Source organism: Lissotriton helveticus, chromosome 4_1, assembly GCF_964261635.1.
Source record: "Lissotriton helveticus chromosome 4_1, aLisHel1.1, whole genome shotgun sequence".
Taxonomy (NCBI): domain Eukaryota; kingdom Metazoa; phylum Chordata; class Amphibia; order Caudata; family Salamandridae; genus Lissotriton; species Lissotriton helveticus.
In genome coordinates, this window is record NC_136063.1 from 512,534,178 (window position 1) to 512,552,194 (window position 18,017).

The following is an 18,017-nucleotide window of genomic DNA, read 5'->3' on the forward strand; positions in this document are numbered from 1 at the left end:
TCAATAATATACATGTTGTTGGTACGTGTTCTTCAAATTATAACTTTCAGATCTATGGCTCTTATTCCTATTTAGCTTTCTGATGTTTAGATGAATCTTTTTAACAGAGTTGGAATGAGTTATTGCTTACAATGCATCTTCTATAATGTGGTCAAGCATCCACAACCTGACTATTTCCCAAATCTCTCTCTGATTCGGCAATTTAATGTGTTCACTTTAAAATTGAATTAAAAACTCATGTCAAAGTTGAATTTAATATTTCACAGATGGGGTGCTCTTTTCTAGAGGTTTATCAGACTTGACAATAGCAGGCTGGGAAAAGTAAACATATCTGTGAGGATGTTGTGGACTTTACAATACGTGCTTCATACTTTATTTCATTTGTTTCTGTTATGTAGGAGGTGCAGTCTGAAATAAATACAATACAAGTAGAGCTTGCTACAAAAGAAAGCAGTGCGGATATCCTAAAAGCAGAAAATGAGGCATTACAAAGGAAATTTCAAAGTCTTTCAGGTATTCCAAAAGTAAATATAAAGTCATACCATTTTATGTTATCGATTTGGCACAAGAAATCACAAATATGGAAAGCTATTTTCTCAAATTCTAGTTTATGTTTTAGCCTATATGTCTTCATTGGGGCCCCATGCCAATCAATCTATCACATAATAGAGTTGTTTGAGCAGAAGAGAATTGAAGTTCTGAAGATCCTGAGACAATGCGTTTAATTCATTTGAAATATCCTCTCCCTAAAGATGAAAGACATCTACAACATGTATGGGTGTATTATGGTAAATCTGGACATTTGGTAAAAGACAGTTGAGGTAAACCTAAAGTTCCTGAGAGTCAAGCATGCGTATTGTCACATTTAGGAAAGATACACTTGGTGAAAAACTGGATTCCTTGACAATGAATGGAGCTGCCTTGTCTAGTGAAGAATTTAAGCCAGTTCCAATATGTGGAGTGAAGAGCATGCAGTCTTCATTTAGTCATATGCTAGTTCCTATGAAAATTATTTTCCAAGATGGACAGAAAAGGCTGTTTTATTCAGGAGCCTCAGGGAATTAAGTGGCTATTAAGTTGGCTCAATCCTAATATACAGCAGTAATTAAGAAAACATTATTGAAGAGTTAAAGGCAGTAAATAGTCCAAAGCTGTCCTTAGGGCCTCTACGTTTCCATATGCATATGATTTATTTGTTATGTTTTGGAAATCATCAAGCAAATATATCTCAACGGAATCTGACCAAGCCTTTTGTTTTTTGGAGGAATGCTTTTCTTTTGCCTCTGTTTTGCAACAGCCAATTGTTGACCTTTCATTTATTGTGGATCATGCTATGGGAGAAGCTGTGTCCCGAAGGGTCCCACCTCTAGACAAGTGCATCCAGTGGCCTACTTTTCCCAGCAGAATTAAGTTATACTACAACAGACAAAGCACATTTGGCAATAAAGAGATCCCTCAAAGAATGGCGTTAGACACACAGTAGAAGTTTACACTGATCCAAAAAATGTGAAATTTTAAAAGCAGCAAGAGCATTAACTCCCAGACAACTTAGATGCACCTGGTGCGTTTCCGATTATGACTTTGGGATACACTATAACCTGGTCCAGACAATGAGAAGGTATGTGTCTTCTCCCAGCAGAAACATCCTGAAAATGAAAATGAAGTAGTCGGTGAACCTCCATTGATTTTGCCAAGTCAAACTCAAGATAGTCATTCTATACTATTGATCAGTATTGAAAGATCTCTTTTTTTTTTTTAAGCATCGGTTTGTTGAATATTTATCAGCATGCCATGCCTCACATCATTTCACATTTACATTATACTTGTGAGAATTTAACAGTGATTTAAACATTAGAAACAGTAAATAAAATAAAGAAAAAACATGTAATGGTGCTTTAAGTGTGTTCATTCTACTGTTGATGCCTCACAAAGACATTAGTGTCCCCCCCTTTCCAGGTCCGATTCCCTCCTCGACCATCCTATCCTTGTCACCCTTTCTGAAACTATTTGTCACTTGACATAAAGAGCAGTCCTGCTTTGGAGCATTCAGGAGCCAATTGGTCCTATCGGTGTCCCCTTTGACCATCAGGAGCTCAGGGCGGTCGCAATTGACCCAACCAGGTTTGTTCTTTTGTGCCGGAGACTATGACTTGAGACCGCGCACCCCGCTCGTCCTCTACCTATGTGTGCATAGTTTCTCGTAGTGAAGCCCATGTTTCCAAGTTCTCCTGCAGCTTGTTGGCCCTGCGACTAAGCTTCATATGTATTTTTTCAGCGATTGGCCACTGATCTACGTCCCTACACCATAGTGGTATGGAGGGGCCCTGACACCTAGATATCCCATAGCAACTCTTCTCTTAGTCAAAACTAATGCCAACTACATAAACTTCCAGCATATTTGACCTCCTTGAGACTCCTTTATGATGCCAAGCAGGCTCTCTCTGGGCAGTCCCTCGATTGTCAATGCAGTCACCGCCCTCAACCTCACAATTCATGAATCCTGCAACTTCGGGCATTCCCATAACATGTGTAGGAAGGAGGCTCCCTCTCTTCTGCATCTGGGATAATCCACCCCTCTGCCTGCATACATCCTGCTGAGCATAACCATCATTAGGTAGGTTTGATATAAAAAATTAAAACGTGTCCCTTTACATCTAGCGTTACACACAACTGTCTTAACCAGAGAGCAGGTCTTGTTCCACTCCATATCTGTTAGGGGTGTCTCAAGATCCTCCACCTATGCCCTCCGCTCAGCCGGGTCTCCTCAGGCCCTGTCCTTCTTGAGTGTTTTATAGATATGCATCACCATGTGTCTCGCTGAGCCAGCCCTCAATAACAAATATATGTTTTTTGTCTGCCGGGGCACGCTCGGGAAGTTAATCCAAATTTCCCGTGCTGTACTTTCAAATTTGGTAGATTGCAGAAATTGGCCTCCTCTAAGTGCAAAAGCCTCCTGTGCCTCCGCAAAGGAGAGAAACGTCTCCCCGGATATAAGTCCCCCAATGTTTTGCATCCCCTTCCATTCATCTTGCTACAGACATGTACTCCTCAATACGACTAAATGGGAGTAGCATCCATACCGCTAGGTCCCTTGCATTGCCCTTTAAATACCCTGGTGACCATATGTTGAGTTATCTGAAATAAGAAAGACTATAACTGTTCTGTGTCATGTAAGTGTGAAAGTTGAAACATTGAGAAAGGCATGTTACATGAGATTCTTATTAATACAACAAAGGTTGTATACATTTCCAGAACTGCAGCTCCTCTCAACAGGCCAGTGATTTCGTTGGATCTCCTGACACTTTCCAAGCAAGAAGGTTCAAAGTCCCTGTCTGGACTAGGGGTTATTCTCTTCCGTTTATGTCTCTTGGGAGGTCTTTCTCGGCTGGAATTAGTAAAGGAGTGTAGCAAGCTAATTCCAATATCGTCGGAAACCATGCCTTGCAGGGCCATAAAAGAGTTACTAGTACTAGGAAGCATTGTTCCTGTCTCACTTTCTGGAGGACTCTCTGGATCATAGCAAAGGGGGGAAAGGCATAGGCTTGAATTTATTTCCAAGGTTGGAGGACAGCATTGATTGCTAGAGCACCTGGGTATGGCATCCAGCTGAAATATTTCTTTAGTTGGAAGGTCAATCTGTTTGCAAACAGATCTGTCTCTAGAGGCCCTCAGATTTCACAGAGAGCTCTGAAGCTTTCTTGGTTAGTTTCCAATCGCTGTGGTCTAAGAGGAATCTTGAGTTCCAATCTGCAGTGATATTTGTTTTTCCCAGAAGGTATTCTGCTCTTAACACAATCTTGTGCTCTAAGCAGAACATCCAGAGGTTTTTTGGCTATGTTCGATAGGTCTGCTGATTTGGAACCTCCTAAGTGATTTATGGCTACAGCTGATATATTGTCCATTTTCAGTATAACGGATCTCCAAGAGGAGCAGTGCAGCCGGTTTGTCCAGTCAATCGACTGCGGCAATGGCATTGTGGAGTCTGCGTATGTTATGGCAGGTCGACCAGTGGGGCATAAAGCCAATTTGGGCATGGTGGACCAAATCTGCGAGATTGGGGATCAACCTATTTGGTAGTACTTTGGCTAAGAGTTTGGCCTCGAAGTTGAGAATCGATATAGGCCTGCATGAGGAGCAAAGGTCGGGGGTCGTCCTGGTTTGAGGAACACAACTACTTCAGCGTGCCTCCAGTCCAGTGGAAGAATCCCAACCCGCAGAGCCTCCTCCAAGTGTAGTTCAAGGATAGACGTAAAACCTTTGAAGAATTCGCCAGGGAACCCGTTGGGTGCCAGCTCCTTCCCCGGCGTGATCTCTGCAGCCGCAGAGGTGAGCTCTTCAAGTGTGATGGGTTCATACAGGGGTTCCCTCACAGAATTGGAAAGCGCCTGAGGTGCAATGGCCAGGACATTTTTTTTTATTTGGAATTCCAAATTAACCTCTCGTTTAGTATTCAATGAGTGGTAGAAGTCTGCGAAGACCGAGGCCACGGAGGCGAGGTCGGATAACGCCTCACCCTGAAGCAACGCAACAACAGGGACCTCAATCGGCTTCAGGGCATATTGACACAGTCTGTGAAGTAATTTCCCAGACTTATCCCCCATTGATAGATTCGACTTTGGGATGCTTGCCATGCCAATTTGGCTTCATCAAGAAGGAGGCTATGATACTGCCTCTGCAACACCACCAGCCGCCTACAAGTGTCGCCGTCCACCTGCTCTAGGTCCTCGCGCTCCATCGTATAGATCGAGGCTTCGAGTCTTACGAGGGCTGCTGTCTTTTGGTGTTTGACAGATGTATAGTGGCTGATGTCGTACCCCCGAATGGTGGCCTTCATAGACTCCTAAAAGGCCGAAGCGGAGGGAGCAGATTCAGTGTGAAGCGCAAAGTGTTCGACAAGGGAAGTACGAAGACTTGTTTTTTATGTGGGGTCGGGTAGCTGCCACAGCGACATACGCCAATGAAAGGCCGAGCGCCCGGGCCCGATGCGCTTCTCCATTTGGACCAGGAGTGATCCAATAGGCCACGCGGAAGAATTTCACCTGGCCCAGCCCTCGAGGTGTGTGCCCTAGAGATGAAAATGTAGTCAAGCCTGGAGAAGGACCCATGAACGGCAAAGAAGAATGTGAAACTGGTGTCAACGGGGTAGAAGATCCGCCAGAAATCGACCCATCCGGGAAACATCCTTTACGACGCAACTTTTACCACGCAATGCCTTTTCAACGCAGGTTTTTCAACGCAAGTCATTACAACGAATTGCGCTGGGGGGCGCTCTAGGATAGGTAATAGTTTAATTTACTATCCAACACCTTCCCTACTATCCACGGGGACTGGAGTTGGAATAGTAAATTAAACTATTCACTATCCAGCACCCCCCAACGCAAGTCGTTGTAATGACTTGTGTTGAAAAACCTGCGTTGTAAAAGCATGCGTGGTAAAAGCATGCGTTGTAACAACGTACATCCGACCCATCCCAGTGTCTGTATAAGTGGACCTAGCCGGGACTCTCTGAGTGTGGCATGTGCTGGAGCTGGGCGACACCCTTCACAGACAGGATCCATAACATCATTCCAGTCACCAGCCACCAGCGTCATGACGTCTGGCAGCGCGCCCCAGAGGTCTATGATGCACTCTGAATATGCCTGAGTAAGGGGGAGGGGAACGTACACGCAGCCGAACACAATTTGTTCACCCCAAAGCAGGCCGTGAAGGAAGACATGTCTACCCTGCTGATCTGTCCAAGCGCGAATATGAGTATAAGAGAGTCTGTGATGAATGGCTATTGCAACTTCCCTGGACCTTCATGTAAACCCTGAGTGATAAACGTGAATAAACCCATAGCGAGTGAGACAAGGGACATGGGTGCCTAGTAAGTGAGTCTCCTGTAGGAGCAAAACGTCAGTCGTCTGTCGCTTCGCGCATTTAATAATAGCCCCCCTCTTAATGTTATCCACTAGGCCATGCACATTCCAGGAGACAACCCTAAGGAAGCCAGGGGGTGCAGACTCAGTCATTGATAAAGACACTGTGGAAAGTGTACAAAGTGGACACATGTGAGACGAAGCGTATGCCTATGAATAGCAAAATGTAGATGCAGAAACAACAAAAATAAACCACAAATGAAAAAAAAAAAATTCCCCCACCCCGACCTGGTGCCCATCCAATACCGCAAAGAACGCTGAAGTATCTGTTGCGAACTTCATTCTGATACCACCCCAACTGGGGATGGGAGCCGATAAAGTTCAACGTATACCCCCCAAAATTCCCTTCTTCGGTGGGAGTCTGTGGGACTTGTTCTGCGTCCTTGGTAGTAGCCTGCGATATATGTACAAATAACTTATGAATGATATGTCAAACGTGATGTATGTACTGTCCTGTAAGTTCCTCAGCTGACTGACCTTACGGGTCTGGCCGCTGGATTCCGCGTTGCTTATCCCCACGGGAGCTGGAGTGCATGGAGGATCCTGACATGTGCCTCCGCATGTCTTTGGGAAGGGTGTTCTTCTGTTTGTGTGGGTCTCCAGTTGACGAGTCCGAATCTTGGGGTGGGGGCTCATCCGTCCAGTGGGATATCAAAGAACTTGTTACTAACTTTGTTGACAACCCGGAGCCGCGCCGGGAAGAGAAGCATGTAAGTGAAGGTCTTCTGGGTCTGTGCTTGCCGCAGGATGACATCGCGGTCATGGTAGTTGAGGATCCGTGCTATGATGGGGCGAGGCCTGGCCCCGGGCGGCGGTCAGGCAGAGAGCGCCCGGTGTGCACGCTCGATCACGAAGCAAGAGGATAGGGACCCATCTGGAAGCTATGATTTGAGCTAGTGGTCTAAAAAAACATACATGGCTGATTTTTTGCATCCCTCGGGGAACCCTAAGAAGTGCAGGCTGTTGCGCCGGGCCCTACCTTCTGCGTCCTTCACTCGATTGGCGAGCCCATGTGTGAGGCCCTCCAAAGCCAGGACCTTGCTCTGTAGCATCGTGATAGCGTCTTCAGCCTCCAAGATCCTGTTTTCAGCCAGTGTCGCACATTCGACCGTGTTGGGGAGGTCCTGTCGCAGCAATGAGGGTTTCTTGTTTTAATACAAACCTTATTTCTTTCCTTATTTTCGTTATCTTCTTTTGGGGAAGTAAGAGGAGACATTTCATTGTGTCTATAGTGAATCCTAAGAATTCCAGAGATCTGGAGGATGTCAGTATGGATTCTTCTTTGTTTATTATAAATCCTAAGTTCTCCATGAGGTTTAATACTACATTCAGATCCGGCAGGATCTGGGAGTGGTTCTGGCACATGAAAAGGATGTCGTCGAGATAGACAATCAATCGTATCTCTCTTTCTCTTAGGAAGGATGCGAGAGTCCTCATTATTTGGGAGAAGCACCAGTTAACAGAAGATTAGCCGAAGGGTAGAGCCTGAAATTGGAACAGGTGGTGGTTCTATATGAATTGAAGGTAGGGTTGATGTTCTTTTGCTATGGGGATGGTGAAGTTAGCAACTTGTAGGTCTTGTTTCACTAGCCAGTCTTTCTCTAATAGCATATCTCTTAAAAGATGGATGCCCTCCATCTTGAAGTGTCTGTAGATGAGGAATTTGTTTAGTTCTCTGAGATTTATAACAGGCCTCCATCCTTTGTCTTTTTTCTGTACAAGAAAGAGAGTACTTACAAATCTCATGCATTCCCATGGTACTTCTATAATTGCTCCTAGTCCTCCACTAATTTCCGTTGTTCTTTTGTCAGTGAAGTTTGTATTGGTGGTTTTAAAAATTCTATTTTGAATCCTTGGTTGGTTCCTAAGACCGAGGGATCTTGTGTGATTGTCTTTCAGACCTGTGAGAAGAATCTGAGTCTGCCTCCCACCAAGGGAAACAGAAGAATGAGGGGTGAAAGTACTCACTTTGAAAGTTGCCGGGGTTTGTCCACGTGGTCTGAACCCTCTGAAGCAGGATGCTCTTCCTCTCTGTGGGTAGAATGGTGGAGGAATGTTTGCTTGTTAAGGTCTACCAAATCCTCTGTGCCTAAATTAAGGCGTCTAGTTGAAATGATGGGTTAAAAGGCCCCTTCTTCTGGCCCGGTCAAAAATGTTCGTGTTGAAGACACTTCACATATTGTTTTGCGCTTTGTTGAGAGCTGTAAACATTGCAACATATTTCCCTAATGTTTTTATCATGTCTTCAGCGAATAGCAGGCCCTAAGGGTTTTGAGAAGGTTCTTTATCAGCCATGTCACTCAATTTAGGGTTAATTTTGGTAAGGACCACTCTCCTCCTTGCTGCATGAATGCCTGCGTTAGCATTCCCTAATAGGATCAGGGCTCTCTGACTCCACCCTCTGACTGGGTCTGTGTCTAGTGGTGTTCCGTTGATATGGCTTTCTTCCGCCATGTTGATTATTCTGGCCAGGAGGCCTAGTATGTCGAGTAGGCGGTCCTGGCAGGCTTTCAGTCTCTCCATTCCTTTCCTGGGATCTCTTCTGAGTTTGAAGAGGAATTTGGTAAATTCAGGGTCAAGTTTGGGTGTTTGGCATACTTTCTCTTGAATGACTGGTCTAGAGCATTCTGCTCTTAGGATGTTACGCATTTCTCTCTCTAGGTGATTATAAACATTGAAACGTGGTCTTGAGGCTACCACTCTGAGCTTCTCGGATGTTTAATGTTATATGGAGAGAACATCTCCTCACCTAAAGGATTAGTTCTAATTTCGTTTGAGGATGAAGTTTTTCCTCTGCAAGTTCAAAGTCTAAATCATCCTGATCTAAGTCAAGTACGTATTCAATTAAGTTGGTGTTCTGGTCGCCTTCTTTCTGCATTTCACTATTTTGTTTATTGTAATGAGCACTTGGATGATTTGTGCTGCTTTGTACACCTTGATAAGTTGTGCAGCTTAGGGCTCCTTGATAAGTTGTACCGCTAAGGGCACCTGATACATTTGAGGTGCAAAGACATCCTTTAAAGATTGATGTGCTTTGACCTCCCATTTTACTTGAGGTGCTAGGACCTCCAAGTGTGCTCAAGGGACCTTTTTCTTTTATATTGTTAGTTTTCTTTAGCTTTTTGCCCCTTTTATTTTTATGGTAATTTTTGGGGAGGTTGGGGATCTCAGGAATGTCATCCTGTCCAACGGTTAGTGTTCTTTTGTTTGTGATAACCTGATTTAGCGTCTCGAGCATGCAGGATCCATTTCCTGTGGAATAATTTTTTTAAACCCATTGTTCTTCATGTTGGGAATTGGTGCATCTGCATAATCTGATTCCACGTCAGACATTATAAGGTTTATGATTTTTTTGCCCTGCTTGGAAAGTTTAATTTCAGTAGGAAAGAATACAGAGGGCTCAGAATGAGAGTAGGTAGATAATTCCAGTCATGGTTATCAATTGCCCGAATGTTGTGGAATGCATAGTAGGCTATAGAACCTCTTCTGGTTCTATACCAGTAGGGTAGCGTTATTCCAATTGAAGCTAAATTATACTTGTGTTCGGTATGCAGCAGCTGATTGTCAAGGCGATTTAACTGTCAGACGTTTTCTGACATCATACTCGCTCGAGCAATCAGCTCCTGCCATCTGTGCCATGTCATGTCTGTTGCAAAGGCAGCCTTGTGATCATGGAGGTGTGGCCTAGGTAAAGCCCTCTTTTAAAAAAAAATGTAATTAGCATTGTTTGGTTACGGGTCTACGACAGACGCTGGTAAAACCATTGCCAAGTTGCATTCCTCTCAATTTTAAGCGTGCCCCTGTGAGAGGATCGTGGTTGAGGGAGAAAGCATTCGGCCCTGGAGGCTGTGAACGCAGTTTCTGGGAGATTTTCCTATCTCCGACCGAAGCGAAATGCTCGCAAGCAGCCCTTGAGGTGTGGCTAGTTAGGGGAGTGCACCGGAGACTCTGGCTACAGGGAACCCGGCCAGTGGTTTGTTGACAGCTTACGGTCAGGGGTCCTAAAATTCTCAAGCCCCGTAGAAGGGAGGGGGGAAGGAAAGGGGCCGATCTCCACCAATGCAAATCAACCACGCTCTTACAAATAGGTCGCAACAAAGAAAATAAATAAGTAGCAAAGTGGAACTTATCTACCTGGAGTCACATTTAAAAGAGGCAGACTATTCTATGTTCATGGCTGTTAAACATGAGGAAGATTCTGTTCTAGAACAGTTTCACTTTATAATGTATCACTCTTAAGTGACTGCTTGGAGTTAGCATTAAAAGAAATATGCATAATGGTAGCCTCCAGTCTTGTAATAAAATTATAAACACATATCTGCACGTGTTTGTTTATACAAGAGGAACAAATAGGATTCTCTTCTTGCATATACTTTGATGACCTTTCTTAGAGATGTATGGTATTAAAGAATTGCTTTAAATGGGGATGGGACTGCTGGCTATTAGCCGAACTATATGATTTACATTTATTATGTTACAGTTTATGAACCATTCCTGTTGAAAGAAATTCAAACCACAGAACATTACTGCATAATTTTGAAGGCGATCTTTAGCAAGCAGAGCATAATAGCTCAAAGTACCATGGTGCAAGGGGGCCTGCATTGGCGCAAGGCAGCTGATTATGCACCAGCGCAGACAGAGAGCTGGAATGCACCATATTTTGGTAAATATAGCGCATTGCTGCCTTTTCCATTTCATGCAGCACAGCAGGTTGTCTGGCAACGTTGCCTTGCATGAAAGAGTGATAAATGTGGCCCACAGTATCATAAAAAATGCTGGGCAATGAAAACTCACAGACCTAAAAGAATATATGTATTGAATGTCTTGATCTTGAACATTTTGATCTGTGCCTGCCATATCTTGGACCAGTCCTTGCTACCTTGGATTTCCTGCTGGAAGCATCCCCAATGACGTGGGGTATGTCCCCTGGGCACTGGATCAATTGTCCTTATGAATACGGTTTCCTTGTTTTACATACGATAAGAATAAAAATAAAAATATATAATCTTGAGAATTTCAAGTTTCAAGTATTTATTGTAGAATTGAACTTGTTTACATTTACAGTTCTTAGAATTCTCATATCAATGTATGGTTCTTCATTTGCATTTTAGTATGAACGAAACTTAGAGGTCCCAATGCATTTCGGCAAATAATTGCCTTCATCTGTGGATAATAATGTAGTATAAATGCTCAATAAATTCGAAGGTCACTATGTGAACATTGCAAAAAACACAGTTGATGGACAGAATGTAGAACAATGTCATACATTCACCCCAGTACAAGGATCTGGGCCTAAATCCATTGTTTTTTTGCACTCCACACCACCCTGGGTTAGACACTGGCTATATGCAAATCAGCTCTGTCCCTGTGCCTCATGGGAACAGTCCAGTCCGAACTACCAAGCCATGTCTTTCCCAGACTGGAATCAAGCATCCAAGGACCGGTTTCTGGCTATCAGCCTTCATTCAGCCTGGATAGCTTGACTCCTGTGGTGTGGAGAGCCTGGGACTCACGTCTGAGCATACCCAGCCCACTCGGGGTGAAAATTGCAAAAAACACAGTTGATGGACAGAATGTAGAACAATGTCATACATTCACCCCAGTACAAGGATCTAGGCCTAAATCCATCATTTTTTTGCACTCCACACCACCCTGGGTTAGACACTGGCTATATGCAAATCAGCTCTGATCCTGGAAAGACATGGCTTGGTAGTTCGGACTGGACTGTTCCCATGAGGCACAGGGTCAGAGCTGATTTGCATATAGCCAGTGTCTAACCCAGGGTGGTGTGGAGTGCAAAAGAACGATGGATTTAGGCCCAGATCCTTGTACTCGGGTGAATGTATGACATTGTTCTACATTCTGTCCATCAACTGTGTTTTTTGCAATTTCACCCCGAGTGGGCTGGGGATGCTCAGACGTGAGTCCCAGGCTCTCCACACCACTGGAGTCAAGCTATCCAGGCTGATGAAGGCTGATAGCCAGAAACCGGTCCTTGGATGCTTGATTCCGGTCTGGGAAAGAAATGGCTTGGTAGTTCGGACTGGACTGTTCCCATGAGGCACAGGGTCAGAGCTGATTTGCATATAGCCAGTGTCTAACCCAGGGTGGTGTGGAGTGCAAAAGAACGATGGATTTAGGCCCAGATCCTTGTACTGGGGTGAATGTATGACATTGTTCTACATTCTGTCCATCAACTGTGTTTTTTGTAATTTCACCCCGAGTGGGCTGGGGATGCTCAGACGTGAGTGCCAGGCTCTCCACACCACTGGAGTCAAGCTATCCAGGCTGAATGAAGGCTGATAGCCAGAAACCGGTCCTTGGATGCTTGATTCCAGTCTGGGAAAGACATGGCTTGGTAGTTCAGACTGGACTGTTCCCATGAGGCACAGGGTCAGAGCTGATTTGCATATAGCCAGTGTCTAACCCAGGGTGGTGTGGAGTGCAAAAAAACGATGGATTTAGGCCCAGATCCTTGTACTGGGGTGAATGTATGACATTGTTCTACATTCTGTCCATCAACTGTGTTTTTTGCAATTTCACCCCGAGTGGGCTGGGGATGCTCAGACGTGAGTCCCAGGCTCTCCACACCACTGGAGTCAAGCTATCCAGGTTGATGAAGGCTGATAGCCAGAAACCGGTCCTTGGATGCTTGATTCCGGTCTGGGAAAGACATGGCTTGGTAGTTCGGACTGGACTGTTCCCAAGAGGGTCAGAGCTGATTTGCATATAGCCAGTGTCTAACCCAGGGTGGTGTGGAGTGCAAAAGAACGATGGATTTAGGCCCAGATCCTTGTACTGGGGTGAATATATGACATTGTTCTACATTCTGTCCATCAACTGTGTTTTTTGCAAGTTCACTCCAAGTGGGCTGGGGATGCTCAGACGTGAGTCCCAGGTTCTCCACACCACTGGAGTCAAGTTATCCAGGCTGATGAAGGCTGATAGCCAGAAACCGGTCCTTGGATGCTTGATTCCGGTCTGGGAAAAACATGGCTTGGTAGTTCGGACTGGACTGTTCCCATGAGGCACAGGGTCAGAGCTGATTTGCATATAGCCAGTGTCTAACCCAGGGTGGTGTGGAGTGCAAAAGAACGATGGATATAGGCCCAGATCCTTGTACTGGGGTGAATGTATGACATTGTTCTACATTCTGTCCATCAACTGTGTTTTTTGCAATTTCACCCCGAGTGGGCTGGGGATGCTCAGACGTGAGTCCCAGGCTCTCCACACCACTGGAGTCAAGCTATCCAGGCTGATGAAGGCTGATAGCCAGAAACCGGTCCTTGGAGCTTGATTCCGGTCTGGGAAAGACATGGCTTGGTAGTTCGGACTGGACTGTTCCCATGAGGCACAGGGTCAGAGCTGATTTGCATATAGCCAGTGTCTAACCCAGGGTGGTGTGGAGTGCAAAAGAACGATGGATTTAGGCCCAGATAATTGTACTGGGGTGAATGTATGACATTGTTCTACATTCTGTCCATCAACTGTGTTTTTTACTATGTGAACATGACATGATAATCTTGTGATAAATATAAATTAACGAAAATCATGCTTTTTCTTAAAAAAGAACTCTTCGATGAGAACAAAAATCGGGAGGCAAACCCGGAGTTAAAAAGTGCTTGTGGCATTTCATTTAACCCATGTGTTCTTGACATTTTATGGTTCAATCCGTAATGTTTGTGGTGCATTTAGTGCGCAAAATATTCAACGTGATACTAGCGTGATGGTGCCCGCTTATGTAGTTCATGCTCATTATAGTGTTAGCGTCTTGGTTTCCTTTAAAGTTATTAGAGCTCATGCTGTTAAATAAATGGCGATTGTCAAAAACAAGTAATCTGGTGCAGATAGGTGAAGTTTAAAGCTTATCTAAGTGTGATAGTACCAAGCGAAATCGTGGTATTATTCGACTGCTTTCCTCGACGGTTAGCCGGAAGTGTTCAAAGTCACCGTTGGGTGTGGTTTATGATCGCGCGTGTTTGTGTGGTGTGTTAGTTCCCGAATGACGTGATACAGGTTAATTGACTTGCCGCATGGAATGCTGGTACTTGTATGCCTGAAGGAATACATGATCCTAAATGCGAGACGTTTAACATGATTCTACTGGCTTGTTAAACGATTGTAAACCTGAAAGATGATACGTAATTACACAAATATGAAAATATATAAACATGAACATAAATGCACATCTTTCAAAGACTGTTCATCGATTTTTGTTAAAGATAACATGTAAATTCAGTCTGGTCATTAAGATCTTGAGGTTTCATGGAGTTTAACAAAAAAATCCAATAGTTCTCTCCTTTTAATAGGAAGTTGTGGTTATCTCTTCCCTCAAGTCTGTCCATGTTTTCCAACACACAAAATTTCATCTGGCGAATGTTGTGATTAGCTTCTATAAAATGTTGAGCCACCGTGGATTTGATTGATTTTGTCCTTATGTTTGATTTGTGTTAGTTCAATCGTGTTTTGACTTTCCTTTCCATCTGTCCTATGGATACTCTTCCACAAGGGCATTTCAACATGTATATTACATTGCTGGTATCGCATGTGGCATTAGCTCTTAATGGGATTTTGTGATCTTTCATCGGATGGTTGATACTAGTACCTTTTATGACGCTATTGCAGTGATTGCAATTCCAGCACGGTTGCGTGCCCTTATATGTTTTTTTTTATGTTGAGGGATCCCTGTGTTTTAATAGCTCACCCAAATTTTGGCTTCTGGTGTAGGCAAAAATGGGTTCTGTATCAAATATATGGTTGAAATCTTGTTCTGTTCTGAGTATTTGCCAGTGTTTTTTAACAATCTGTTTGTAAGATCGGCTTGACGTAGAATACTTGGAAACTACTGTTATTGTTTCCTTCTCTGATTTCATTTGTGTTGACAGTAACGCCTGCCTGGATTTTTGTAGACATCGGTTGTGTGCTTGCTGAAGTACCTGGTCTGGGTATCCTCGTTGTTTGAATCTTTGGGACATATCTTCGAGTTGTTCACTTGTTCAGGTTGGATTAGAAACAATTCTTTTGACCCTTATCATTTGACTATAAGGCAGATGCTCTTTAAGAGGTTGCGGGTGGAAGCTTAGATAATGTAGGGTGTTGTTCCTGTCGGTATCCTTTCTGAAGAGATCTGTTTCGAAACCTGTTTGAGTCTTGGTGACTTTGACATCCAAGAACGTAATTGTGTCTGTTTGTATTTCATGTGTAAATTGAATTCTCGCATCAATAGAATTTAGTTTCTGTATTTCTTGTCTTAGGGTCAATTCAGGTCCTTGCCACAGAATGAAAATGTCGTCGATGAATCTGACAAATAGTTTCAGATGTTCAATCCATGGTTGTGTTGATAGTATGTGGTCTTCCTTGAATCGATTCATGAAGATATTGGCGTAGGCCGGTGCCGCACAATTTCCCATTGACTTGCCGGTCTTCTGTTGGTACCATTCATCATTCCACTTGAAGTAGCTGTGCATGAGGGTGAATTCCATTAATTCTATCAATAGAACCTTGAGATCTTCTTCTATAGTACATAGTAGAATTTCTTCAGAACGGAACCATCAACGAGAGAACCAAAAGATATTTGATACAAAGTAACCCCAGGAGTCCATCATTTTTTATGGTGCCCAAGATGTTCGATGCATGTGGGCTGCTGAATTCATATCTATAGCATAGATCGCCGCCTAGTGTTGGGTCCGGATGATTGCACATTGTTGTCCTGGAAGAGTCTTCGAAGTATCACGAGATAGGTGGCTCCTCCCCTGGACTACAGTGCGCATGGGCATCGACTCCATCCCCAGATTGTTTTTTTCCGCCATTGGGTTCGGATGCATATTTGATCACTCAAGTTCGGAATCAATAGAAACTTTTCTTTTTGGCCCAAAGGCCTTTCCTATATCGTCGGTATTGTCTTCCGATCGGTGCCCAGTTCTGTTCCAGCTCAGTTCCCGAGTCGGACATCCAGAGGAGTCACGTGGCTCTTCAGTGCTCGAGGCACGGTCGACGCTACAGATCTTATTCGATGAAACATCATGGAACGGAGCCCGTTCAAGAGATGCCCCGTGTGCAACTCGAAGTATCCCCACATCGACGTCCACCCGGGGTGCAACAAGTGCCTGTCGCCGGAACACGATGAAGCCAACTGTATGGCTTGTTCTCGTTTCCGCTCCAAGAAGACGATTCGACTTCGGCGCGTAGCGCGCCAGGAGGCCCAGCAGACGGCACCTGACCCGGTGAACATTTTCGATACCGAGGGAGAAGAGGCAGATGAGCAGGGAGATCAAGAGCCGATTTCCAATCCAGCGGCAGAGATCGACTTCAACTACGACGCAGACGTAGAAATGCTCGATGCAGAAGAAATCGTTGATGAGGTAGGAGACGACGATGCGGCCTATGGGGCCACGGAAGATAGCTCAAGCGAGGAGCTATGCCCCGTTCAAACAATATCTACGGCTCAGGTCGAGGGATCGCCACATGGCCTTACCCAAGATCTTGCACCTAGTTCCACAGTCTCGCCTCCGGGCCCGGCTACGGACACTTCTAGAAAGCCACCATTGGTGAAATCGAAACCAAAAGAGAAAGCTTCGGTGTCTACAAACCCGAAAGTGCTTCGACAAAAAGGTTGTCGAACCGGTGAAGTCGCTCAAGGGCGTCGAGCCGAAGACTGGGACACCGAAAGCACTTGTCAAGGTCGTCGACCCGAAGACTTCGGCGCCGAGGCCCGTCGACACAGACAAAGGACTCGGAGCTACAAAAGTTGTCGATCCTGCGCATCGGCCGGACAAGGCCAAAAGTACTACAACCCTCGAGTGTGCACCTGGTGGTGGCTCAAAGGCACCTGTCGAGTCGACGCAGCCGTCCGCCTCCTTCACGAAGCAGGTGTCGGAATCGTTGAAACGTATTAAGGACAAACCTTCCGCTGTCGATCCGAAGGATACTTCCACGCAGAAGCCTGCCACCAAACCACAAAAGTCGACAGCGCCTATTCAGTTTACGCTGCCGCCGAAAGTGGCGCGGAAGGCATTCGCGCCGAAGAAGGTTGTCGAGGCGTCCATGAAGGTGTCCACGGGGCCGAAGCCTGCCCCGGCAGTTGTGGGCACAAAGCATCGACAACCCCTGCTGGAGGAGCAGTCGGAACAATTCATCGACGCCGACACCGGGAAACTTTCGATTTATAAACGAAAGATCACACCAGCACAGCCTATGAAGTCCTACACAATTCCTTTAAAGAAAAAGAAGGATTCCACGGATTCACCCGTTCTTGTTGAACTAATAGCTCCACGTGGACAGGAAACTGCTCCAACCTCGCCCACTTACTCAGATGTGGAGGCTGGGGAAGGTGACTATGATGAGTACAACTACCCTGCTGACACTGATCCTGAAAATCAACATGACACATGGGCAGATGCTGCAGACCCAGGGGATCCACAAACTGCACCAGACACTCAAGTGTATAATGTCAAAACGTCACCTACTGAGGACTCAGCGGCATTTAATGCGCTTATTGAGAGGGCAGCCAAAAATCATGACGTCCAGCTCCATGCTGACCCTATTGAGGTGGATTTTTTGTTTGACACCTTTTCCACCTCTGAGAAGACCATAAAGCCTCTGCCTATGCTGAAGGGTGTCTTAAAACATGCTGCAGACATTTTTAAAGAACCCACAAGAGCCAGGGTTATAAACCCCAGAATTGAAATAAAGTACAAGCCGGCGCCTGGGGACCCTACCTACATCAAGGGCCAGTTGCCGTTGGACTCTTTAGTAGTTTCCAATGCCCGGAAGAGGGCAAACTCACAAATTACTGGTGATGCCCCTCCCCCTGACAAGGAATCTAAAGTGCTAGAAGCATCAGGGGAAAGGATGGCCGCTCAAGCAGCCAATATCTGGCGCATTTCAAACACTCAGGCACTCTTAGCCAGATATGACAGGGCACATTACGATACACTTGAGACCCTGTTACAACACTTGCCAGATGAATATAAAGAGGCAGCAGAGATGCTCATACAAGAAGGGAAACTCATCTCAAATGCTTCTATTAAGGGTTCACTAGACGCAGCTGACACCGCGGCCAGGGCCATTAACACCAGTGTGATGTTGCGGCGTCAAGCC

General features: G+C 45.0%; 1 protein-coding gene across 1 annotated transcript in view; it reads left to right on the forward strand.

Annotated features, from left to right (window-relative positions):
* Positions 1 to 18,017, forward strand: part of LOC144827218 (uncharacterized) — a 346,090-nt gene that overhangs the window by 159,414 nt on the left and 168,659 nt on the right. Inside the window, exon 5 of the mRNA XM_078685608.1 lies at positions 399 to 513. Coding sequence (XP_078541734.1) covers positions 399 to 513 — 115 coding nt within the window. The remainder of the gene's footprint in view (positions 1 to 398; positions 514 to 18,017) is intronic.